The sequence below is a fragment of the Bradysia coprophila genome, unplaced genomic scaffold, assembly GCF_014529535.1.
Source record: "Bradysia coprophila strain Holo2 unplaced genomic scaffold, BU_Bcop_v1 contig_561, whole genome shotgun sequence".
NCBI lineage: Eukaryota > Metazoa > Arthropoda > Insecta > Diptera > Sciaridae > Bradysia > Bradysia coprophila.
In genome coordinates, this window is record NW_023503807.1 from 1,687,253 (window position 1) to 1,699,307 (window position 12,055).

Sequence of the window (12,055 nt, forward strand, 5' to 3'; positions counted from 1 at the left end):
TTGAACGACCCATCCGAAGTTAGGTTATTGGTTAAATGTCTATATATTAAGCCATATAGAGAGCCATATCAAGGTATATTTAACTACTACACCACTACAATTGACCAATTACTTCCCTTTTATCAACAAGTATCATCATTGCACTAAAATTCAATATGGCTACCGTCGGCCATTTTGTTAGGCATAAGGCTCGAAACGGGTTCGGGTTGACCTGTTTTAGTTCAGGTTGACCTGAACCGGATTCATGACCTGAACCTGAAAAATGATTTCGGGTTCAACCCGAACTTGACTCGAACTTAAATTTTCGATTTCGGGTTTAACCCGAACCTGACCTGAACCCGAAATTGTTCAACCCGAATTTGACCTGAATTTTCAATTTCGGGTTCGACCCGAACCTGAACTGAACCCGAAATTTTAAATTTAATCAGGTCGGGTTCGGGTAACCCGAAATTTTGAGCGTTTATTACACTAAAAAAAGTCAAAAATTTCGAAATCGAAAATTCAAGTTGGGGTCAAGTTCGGGTTGAACCCGAAATAATGTTTTAGGTTCGGGTTAAATCAAGTTCGGGTTCCGGTCTGACCGAACCCGACCCGTTCCGAGACTTAGTTAGGCAACTGAAAATAGTTCCTTTCTGTAAACCAATTTGGACAATTTTGGTTGCATAGTTCAGAAGATGGGACGGGCGCAACTGTCTCCAGCAGTTGGACACCTATTGTTCTTTCACTGATAACCTTTTTTATGAATGATCTTTTTTTATCCTCATTTGGCATCTATGGGCAGAAAAGATTACCCATTACTCGTGATGACTAAGCCTATAAAAAGATCCCTATACTCCGTACGAGTCTGAAAAGGTTCTACAGAAAAATGCTATTAGTACGATAAAAAGTAGTGGTCTTAGTGTCGTTTCCTTCTCTCTTTTTTGCCTGTAAGCCCAAATAATGCCATTGACCTTTTTACTCGTTTCTCCAGCGTATACTATGCACTCAAATCCCCATTAAACTCTCCGCATTAATAATTCTCATTTTTCTCGTGTTTCTCTTTAACATTTATTATCTCACCAAACAACTTCATTGCTGGTGGTGTATACAGAAAACAGTGAATGCCAGCGAAAGAGTTGAGTTCTTCAGTACGAGTCGAACGATCGTCGGAACTGGTAGTTGACTTATAGAACGTCTGCTAACGAACAAAAAAGTATCGAGTTGTTGTATAACACACAGTATAATTTGACCGTATTTTTTTCGTATTAAAAGAGAAGAACAAAAAAAAATTCATAAAAAGAAACAGTTGTGTCCAATGAATAACGTCAAATATAATGTTCTACCATCAGTGGCCGTATATATATCGTGACTAAGAATAGTTTCTCAAAGGATAAAATTCTGAGATTTACGGCAAATGTGCCACAATGATAAATTTACATTTTTTTATTTCGATTTTCGTTGGTCTTGTAACCATCGTCGATTTCACAGTGTCTCAGTGCAACTGGGAATATAACCAGAAATCGGTAATATGCCACTTAAAGGCGTTAGATAGTGTCGGTTTAGATTTACATGGTGCCAATGAGGCCCATCAATTAACTGTGCAATGTAGTGATCGATTTTTGTATGAAAGTGAATTGCCGAAAGGGGTTTTTTCAAGTGTACCGAACAGTTTGAAAGAACTTACAATCGATTCATGTAAATTACAAAAAATAGGCAGCGATGCGCTTACCGGATTAGGTGCAATAAAAAAATTTACGGTGAACACGAAAAATTCGAATTGGGGACTGACAAAGACGTTGGAACTGTCGAAAACAAGTTTTAAATCTCTTAAAGACATTGAAATATTAAATCTTGCCGACAATAACATTCGAAGTATTCCAGACAGTGCATTTTGTGATTTGAATACGCTGCAAGTGTTGAATTTAACGAAAAATAAAATTCGATCGACAGAGAGCATCGGTATATCGTTACAGCCGTGCTCTGGCGAAGGTGACTTGAAGATTTTGGATTTTAGCTATAACGAACTGTTATCGATACCGGAAGGATGGGGCGTATCGAAATTGCGTCGATTGCAACAGTTACACTTAGAAAACAACAATATCACCGATATATCGGGCGAGGCGCTATCCGGACTAGTTTCGTTGCGAATATTCAACATTAGTCACAACAATTTAGAAGTCATACCAAACGGACTGTTCGCGGGTGTTCGGGATATACAGGAAATACATTTACAGCACAATAAATTGTACGAGATACCGAAAGGGCTCTTTCATCGCTTAGAACAACTTTTGATATTAGATTTGAGTGGAAATCAGATATCAAGTCATCACATCGACAACACCACTTTCTCCGGTTTAATACGTTTGATTGTTCTGAATATGGCTCACAATGCACTCACCCGAATCGATTCGAAAACGTTTCGTGATTTATACTTTCTGCAAATACTTGATTTACGCAACAATTCGATCGGATACATTGATGACAACACTTTTCTACCTTTGTACAACCTGCACACACTTAACCTAGCAGAAAATCGAATGCATACCATTAACGATGAATTGTTCAACGGATTGTTCGTATTGTCAAAGCTTACCCTCAACAACAATCTAATTAGTTCTATCGAACCGAATGCATTCAAGAATTGTTCAGACTTGAAGGAACTGGATTTAAGTACAAATCAACTGGAAGATGTGCCGCGAGCGATACAAAACTTATCAATGCTGAGAACATTGGATTTGGGTGAAAATCAAATCAGTGAAATTGCTGTAGATTCGTTCCGGAGTTTGTCGCAACTAACTGGATTGCGATTGATTGATAATCAAATTGGAAATATAACCAAGGATATGTTCGTCAATTTGCCACGGTTGAGCGTTCTAAATTTGGCTAAAAATCGTATTCAGAGTGTCGAGAGAGGGTCGTTCGATAAGAATCCAGAGATTGAAGCATTGCGATTGGACAAAAACTTTATATCGGACATTAACGGTGTCTTTGCAACACTGACATCATTGTTGTGGCTGAACTTAGGTGAAAATCACATGGAATGGTTTGACTTTGCATTCATTCCGAGCAATTTAAAGTGGTTGGATTTGCATGGTAACTTCATTCAAGATCTGGGCAACTACTACAAGTTACAAGAGGAAATCAATTTGAAAACGTTGGACGCTAGTCATAATCGAATCACGGAAATTGGCCCAATGTCCGTGCCGAACAGTGTGGAGCTACTGTTTGTGAACAACAATTTCATTGCCACAGTCCAGCCAAATACTTTCATCGATAAGACGAATTTGACTCGCGTCGACTTATATTCGAATGCTTTGTCTAAGATACATCTTCACACACTTCGCATTGCGCCGATACCCGAAACGAAATCACTACCGGATTTTTATCTGGGTGGCAATCCGTTTGAATGTGACTGTTCGATGGACTGGTTGCAATCGATAAACAATCTTACCGGTCGTCAGCATCCGCTTATTAAGGATGTCAGTAACATTGAGTGCATCATGCCCCATTCCCGAGGATCACCAGTGCGACCACTTTCCACAATGACTTCACATGATTTTCTGTGCGACTATGAGTCCCATTGCTTTGCACTGTGTCATTGTTGTGATTTCGACGCATGTGACTGTGAAATGACCTGTCCCACAAATTGCACTTGTCATCGTGATCAGACATGGACGACGAATGTGGTTGACTGTGGTGGACAAAACGCTTCTTCGCTACCGAAAAAACTGCCAATGGACACCACTGTTCTGTATCTGGATGGTAACATCATAAAAGAGCTTCAGAGCAACGCTTTCATCGGACGTAAAAATTTGAAAAGTCTTTTTGTGAACAATAGCGGTGTGGCTCGCATACAAAAGCGTACATTCGTCGGCCTGCACACAATTGAAATAATTCATTTGGAGAATAATCAACTCAAACAGTTGCTGGGACATGAATTCAATAATTTGCTGCTGCTGAAAGAGTTGCATTTACAAAACAATCAGCTGGAATCGATAGGAAACGAAACGTTTTTTACGCTAAAATCATTGCAATTACTACGAATCGATGGAAATCGTCTATCCATGCTGTCTATGCGTCAATTGCAGCCGCATTTTGAGAATTTGAAATCGTTGTCGATCGGTAGAAATTCGTGGACGTGTAGGTGTACGTTTCTCCGTGAATTAACCACCTTTGTCGCTGACAATTCCATGATAATTGAAGACTCGCAAGATATATACTGTATCGATGGTGCCGTTAAACATGAATTGGATTTAAATTCAACATCGGATTGCAGCGGTTTTTACGAAGGACGTTCCGTACTGTTGCCAGAGCTTACCATCAACGAACACATACCGTTGTTGGTGGCCGCATTTCTCTTTATATTGATTTTCATTACTTTCATTATGGCAATTGTTTTCCGAGAATCGTTGCGTGTATGGTTGTTTGCCAAATGCGGAGTACGAATTTGCGAAAGTCCATGTGAAGACTATGAGAAATTGTACGATGCGGTGCTATTGTATTCGGAAAAAGATTACGAACTGGTGACAAGAGAAATTGCAGCTGAGCTGGAAATAAGACCGCCACCATTACGATTATGTTTACAGCATAGAGACTTGTCGCACGATGCAACCTATTTACAAATATTAGAATCAGCACGGGCATCGAAAAGGGTTGTGGTGCTGTTGTCCAGAAATTTTATTCAGACCGAATGGAGCCGATACGAAGTTAGAAATGCGGTGCACGAGTCACTCAAAGATCGTCCGCAGAAATTAGTCATTTTAGAGGAGAACGATGCGATCGCCGAGGCTGAAAACGACCTGGAAATGCTACCGTACATCCGGTCTCGTGTCGTCAATACCATCAAACTGTCCGACAAACATTTCTGGGAGAAACTGCGATACGCTCTACCCGCCGAACTCCAGCAAACGTGCAACAATTATACGCTTCATCATCACGACCGATTACCGAAAACATCAAACAACGAAGCGATGTGCATGCAACAGGCACCACCATCGTACTACCAAGAAAATGATGATGCAAACTATTCGTCGGCCACCACAGCTACACCAAGTCCACGACAGAGTCGCCGGAGTGGCTGTACAGGTGGTGCGACCAGTAGCAGTAGCACGAATGCTCAATCTGACCAGCAACACCTCTCGCAAAATCATCATCGACCACCGTCAGAACACATCTACTTTAGCATTGAATCAGACTACAATGGTGGTATGGCAGGTGAGGCAACACCAAATGTACATCGACCTCAATCGTGGCGAATCCATTCTCATAATAACAAAAACAATAGTGCACAATCGCCATATATGGTGTAAATCGGATATGTTTTCTATGTGTAATAATTGTGTTGTGCTAGGCAAAAAGGTATATATACGAAATTTTGCGACCGTATAAAAAGACAATAGAGACTGAATAAATGAATTGATTAAGCGCATGATGAAGCGGAATTACTCTGATCGAATATGTAAAATAAATTTTTGGTTTTTTTTCTGCCGATTTTTTTCTACTTGTAGATTTATTTAATTCTAATTATGAACTGTGATATAGTGGATAATAGGCCGTAATGAAATGAAATTCGAAATTCGAAAAACATAGTTTTTGTGATAAATAAAGAATTGGCTTATGCAAATAAATAATTAATTTTAATTTTTTGTATTTAGTAAAAAAATTGTTGGAATACAAACTGTGCTCTCCGATTATGTAAGTCTTTTGATTTTGATTTTTTTTTTACATTAATTTCAGTAAAAACTCACCTAAAGAAATTTCCATATTTATACGGGAGCGAACGGTAGCGACAAGATGATGATAGAATTCAATAGATAGCTTCAAAAAGACAGGGCGAACATACAGACTTTGAATAAAATTCCCGAAAAGCGAACATCATAGATTACAGTCGCTGATATATCGACGGATACGTTTTCGGATACGTTTTTGTTTGTTGACAAATTGGGTGTCAATTCCGGTATATAATGTAGAAGGCAGCGCATTTGACCACTTAAAATGCGCTGCACCATTCATTTACTGTATATTTTGATATAACTTTGGTGTCAACGTCACGTAGAACATTTCCGCGATTATTCTGTTCGATAGAAGTCCAATGCTCCAAAATTTCCTGCTTTAATTTGAAAAATGAAAAGCGTTGGTTTGTGCTTTAATTAAATTGTTTGAATGAGTATGATCATCGTAAAGCAAACAATTTTGGCCACTTGCGGGTGCAAACCCCACACCAACCAAGGTTCTGAAAGAACAGGTTTGCAGCAAAACTTGTTAAACGCTTCTATTACATCTCTTTCTCTTTCATAAACCTATCTGGCACAACAGAGAAATTTGGCTGTCACTGCCTTCGTGGTTAACTGACAGGTGGCTACACCTGCTTAACGTCATACTTTTGTAGGTTTTTACTCATTTAGCAAGTTTTTGATTGGATTGGATTGGATTGAATGGGAAGGGGGTTAGCCCAGCGCCTAAGCCTCTAGTGGGCCTGTAGTGCTATTGCACAAGTCACTTGATCATATGAATTGTGATTTTTCATCATCTCTCTCCGGACTCAGATAGTTCACAAATCGACCGTGTAAACGTCCCATACGTTGTGAATTCTCTAAGCCACGAGTGGTATGCGAAGACCACAACCATCACTAATGACTCATGCATTTTCCCAATGAGCGACTAGTCGGCGCTTATCCTACAGTCTGTTGTATATTGTGAATTGTGTCACTGACATTATGTCAATATGGCGTGATTGTTGCGAAGAAATCGAATATTGGATTTCTCTGAAATTTGCGACTTTGTTACGGTCGTACAGCCATTAGATAACTAATAGCGAGTGCTTAATCACCGAGTGATTAGAATAAAACCAGGCAAGCATTTTTGCACCGGGAGTCGAACCCGGGACCTCTTGGGTATGAGTCCTATGCTCTACCGATTGAGCTACCTGGACATAGATAGAATCTAAGACAATTCTTAGTTGATCACGAAAGCGGTTGCATCAAAGTTTGTCTGTGGCGCCAATTAGGTTTGTAAAAGCCTATGTGACGATTTAAGCTTAACCTGCTACAGACGACTGTCACCTGCTATCGACAACGACCGCAATAATAACCGACAAGCTCCGACCAATGAGGTCTTATATAGCAAAAAGCGTGTTCAAAACAAATGAAGTAAAAGATTTCTGAAATCAATCTTTGAAAATCGTCGATCAAATGAAGTAATAGATCAGATAATAAAACTGTTAATATGCTTGCCGTCTGTCACAGGTTAATAAAAACAAATGGTTGACAAGTTGACTTTTCACACAATATGAAATGAGTGCGTTTAACGAATTTGATGCCATCCGCTTTCGTGGGTAGACTAACGTACTCTTTCAGAACCTTGTCATTTACTTCATTTTCATTCATTAATAATGAATCATTATTAGTAATTAAACGCGCTCAGTTATTTACTCATACTCGTAGCTTACACAAATTAATGTTCGTCGTTAGTTTCGCCAAGTGAACAGACAAAGCAAAAAATGGAATAGAAATTCGGGAGATAGAACCAGTTTTACAAAAAGATGTCATTGGCATCGAACTTATATGCTAAGCCGCGCCTGTGAATGGCATTACCTCCACACTATTATCTGCCTTGGAAAATACCATCAGAAAGTCACATGTAAGTGGCCTCATGTGCGAAATGTGGTGAAATTTGGTTTCCATTCCAGTTCAAATGCGTATATCACCAAAATGCACATATAATTTCCAATTTAGTCTTAACGTTTAACACTAAGCCCTTCCCATCGTTACGAAGACTGCTTTATTCGCTAAAATGTTCTTACACTTAATTTGAATCATTTTCAGTTGAGTTGAATGTGTTTGGTGGAATTACAAATTGTGTGTGTGGAGGAATTATAACGACTTTCGTTGCAAAAGCGGAGCTTACACTATATATACATTCAACTAAGTTATATTTTGAAATGAAATCAAAAATAACAAGCGGAAACATTCGAAAAACAGTCAATAACAATAATTTCATCAAATATTTATCTTTTAATTACAATCAAACCACTTATCCGTAAAATAAAATATTTTTGTTCACAAACACACCAAACACCAATAAATATCGGGAATGTTATATTAATAAATATACCGAATGTACCGAAAAACCCAAACAAGAACAACTATATTCTGCGGATGGGTTCGTTCCTAACGAAAATATACATAAAAAACACACAAATTTTATATCATCATAACTTTTAGTTTTATGTAACGTTTTATATGTTCTTTCATAAATTCAGCGTTCGTTCTAAGATATCGATTTATAACGAGTGTGTGGTGTTGAATCGAATATATTTTTTTCGGTGAAAGAAAAAAAACTTTTTTTTTGTTTCGTTTCACGATTTTTATTTATAGAAAAACATATTTTTTTGTTTTATTTTCGTAATGAATCATTCAATATCGAATTTTGTATCACACGAAGTACATAAAACTTATAGTCGGTATATGGAAAACGAAACACACCACTCTCGAGCGCGCTCCGATTTCCACAGACGAGAATCCAATGCGGACGATAATTAAATTTTTATTCGAAATAATTTTCGAATTCGAGCAAATGAAAATATGGCTCCAATAAACGAACATTGCTCGCTAACAACAACAACTAAACCATAATTTAACTGAACCAATTAAACTGGACGATATTCTTCAAATAAGCAAATGCGTTTCGAGTTCTTGCAAGAACTCTCACACTCATCAATTTCACTTAACTAATTTATTCATAAAAAAAGAGTTAATTGCTGATACAAATTATTCATTGCAGCGATTCAAGACATCAAGATGTTATGAGTTCTGAGTTTGTCTCGTCATTTTTCGTTTATCAATATTATCTCTTAGATGCTTATTGAAAAAACAAAAAATTAAGAGCTCAGGCAGGGCTTTGTAAGAATTTCGCAATTTCATCAGTTTCATAAGAAATTTCCGCACACATAAAATTAAGCATTTTGTTTGTCTAAGCTGTTCTTCTTCGTTTAAGAGGATTGCTCTCTTTCTTTAATGTTATTCGAAATGACAAAAGAGAGAACTGTTAATAGAGAGGAATATACGAAAATTTTGCAAATTATACGAACGGGACAGTAATAAAATCAATTTTTACAAAATTAATCCAAATAATTACAGAGATTTACTCAGCACAGTGTTTCTCCAGGGACATAAATAGGACACTAATCCATGCTATAAAAATTTGTTTTACTTTATTGAGTGAAATAGTGTACGTAACGTGACGAAAAATTTGATCGGGTGAATTTATCCCGCGACCAGGGCTCGGTGTCACAATCAATTTTCCATCATATCTTCCATAGATACGTAATCTACTATTAGAGAAACTGTGTCAAAAGAATGTCTCATTTAGAAATCGGATCAAAATCTGACATTTCGGCTTAGTTAAACTTAACTGGTCAAAATGGAAGAAGATACACAGCCAACACCACACATCTTTCGAACTTTGAATTTCGATTCTTTCTGTTCATATATTTTTGGCATTGAACTCAAGACCATTTAATTATAACTGATCTTCGCTCTCCGTTAACAGTCTATAGACCGTCATGATTAAAGCTAGAATACTGAAGACTTTAACTTAACTTCGGGTACTTGTCTTTCATTCAAATTTTGGACACACCCTTAGGCAGGGTAAATTAACTGGTCCGAATTATATTCAATTCTCTATCATCATAACAGTCTATGAAGTGTTAACGGTGAGCGATATCGGTTCAGGTTAACTTAACTGGCGTCGAGGTCAATGTTAAAATGAGAGAAGATTCACGCTTCGAAAATTCGAACTTTGAATTTCGATTTGTTATCCATTCATAAATTTTTGATAGGTTCAATTGATCTTTATTCCCCGGTATTCCTTTTCTGTTGCTCTTTTCTTTTTTAAATCTTTCACGCAACGTTTTTTTAATATAAATTCTATTGATTGTTATACAGTTAATTTCAACCGAATTTGATTCAAGCTTTACTTCAGCTGTTTTACCGACTGGTTCACTAGTGCAATCGCCATACTTAAACGTATTTGTGCAGTCTTATCAAGCGCATAATGATTATGGAACCCGGATAAAGTCTGTATGATTTTACCAGCTGGTCAAACAACTGAAGCAAAATTATTCGCACAAATACGGTTGTCGTTAACTGTAGTAGAAACGGGAGACTTTTGTTTTTGTTAAGTTTTCGTTAAAGAACATTCGGTGCTACTTTGAGTTAGAACATTCGCTCATTTGTGGGCTCAACTGGTTTTTGGAAACAAAACTAATGAAATTTCATAGTTTCACTGGAACATGTTGGTTATTTTCATGAATTTAAATTTGTAGACATTAAAATGCATTAAGCTTAATTGTATAGTTCAACAAACTGCTTCGCTACTAATCACCAGAATTTTATGAAGTTTTAAATAAAAATAAATAAAAAAAAATGGATGTTAAATGTACAGATACAGAGCTGAATAAACGATTAAAATATTCCATAAATCAAGCATTAAGTTCTCGTAAAAATATAATAATTTTAAAAAATAATTAAAAAAGAAGATGAGAAATAGAAAATAAGATTTTGTAAAATAGAAATTATAATTCGGATCTAAGAGTAAAACAAAAATTAAATGAAACAAAAAAAAAGAAACAAGAAACTAATTTATAAAACCAATTCTTTCATTTAACGACTGATCCTAAAAATCTTCTATGATTTAAAAAAAAAGTTTTTAAAAACAAAAACAAAAATTTAATGTTTTGTAAATATTTTTGTATATCAATCAAATATAAGTATTTATATTTCGCCAAAGAGAAAAAATCGTATAAAACTTTAAACAACAACAAAAAATGATATGAATGATAATAAATCACATTTTAAAATTTACATATATTCGTTTACATTTTTCATCCTTCCAGCATACATGCATGTTTGGCTATTCCCCGAAGAATTAAAGAAATTTTAATCTCTTGCCAAACAAAAATTTGGTTGAATTATCTTCTGTTGTTCTGTAAATGGGCTCTGTTCTGTCCGGGAAAACTTTTACCGTCTGCAAATAAAAAGTTTCAGTGCGAAACAAAAAAAAAAATTGTATCTCTCTAGCGGTTTGATTCTCTCCCGCCTCAGGGTTTCTGATTCGACAAAGTTGTCTGATTTAAAATTTTTTTTTTGTTATAAACAATGTTACACTTTTATCTTCTTTTCCCAATACCAAATGGTCGTGTCTCGTCTGCGTATATTTACTCAGACATCAAAGGAAAATTGAAGCAGAAATAGGTAAGTTGTCGACGAGAAATGTGAACGTAATTCGGGTGATAGTCATGGGAATATTTTTGCTTTGAGAAATGTAATTATATCTGAAACATCCGTCATTCTCTGGAAAAAGTTAAAAAAAAAAAATTACGAGAAATAAAGTTAGTTTTTACGCTTATTCATATCTATCCGTTAAAATCATTCAGTTGCCACAGGAGTCACTTTATTTCACCACCAGAATCCCTTTTGAAAAATGTACGGAAGCAATAGATCAAGTCAGTGTAACTGTAAACCCGAACACTGACAGCTACACAGTCATCCATAGAGAATCCTAACCTCAACTCTATGAAAAAAAAATGAAATTATTGAGCTGCCGTTTAATTGTGTGTTGTCCGGATCAACAAAAGAGTTAATTTTAATAGATTTCCAATGTATGAAAAGTGAAATTATAATTGTTTCTTCTTTGGCGTACATTAAGTTCATTATTTAACAATAAAGCCAAAGTGCCTGCCAGGTTAGGTTCTTTGTTGATGATTTTTGACATTTCGAACAACCTTGGAGTTGATCTATTAGTTTGTTCCAAGGTCATTTCAAAATGTCATCCACATAAGGCAACTTAACCACAACGACCTCAACTTTCAAGTTGACAAAAATTTAAACGAAAAATTTACAAAGTAATTTGACGTTTAGGTTATGTTCATCTATGTGGATGAAATCGTTTTCGTCCGTTTCGTCAAAGTTCGGGCTCACAGTTAACTGGAAGTGGAATCTAAAAAGTAGATTTTGCTTTATTCACTTTCGCCAGCTCTGAGAAAACTGAGCCGTTTCTGAAAATTTTGCTCTTAAGA

At 36.4% G+C, this 12,055-nt stretch overlaps 1 protein-coding gene across 1 annotated transcript; it reads left to right on the forward strand.

The window, feature by feature from the left end:
• The first annotated feature begins 820 nt into the window (after positions 1 to 820).
• LOC119083138 (toll-like receptor 7) lies at positions 821 to 5,606 on the forward strand. Its single transcript, XM_037192778.1, has one exon. It carries the CDS (start codon positions 1,404 to 1,406, stop codon positions 5,286 to 5,288), a length of 3,885 nt encoding a protein of 1,294 aa, XP_037048673.1. The 5' UTR covers positions 821 to 1,403; the 3' UTR covers positions 5,289 to 5,606.
• Positions 5,607 to 12,055: the final 6,449 nt, after the last annotated feature.

Coding starts and splice junctions, on each gene's coding strand:
- LOC119083138 (XM_037192778.1), top strand. CDS start 1,404: ATGATAAATTTACATTTTTTTATTTCGATTTTCGTTGGTCTTGTAACC.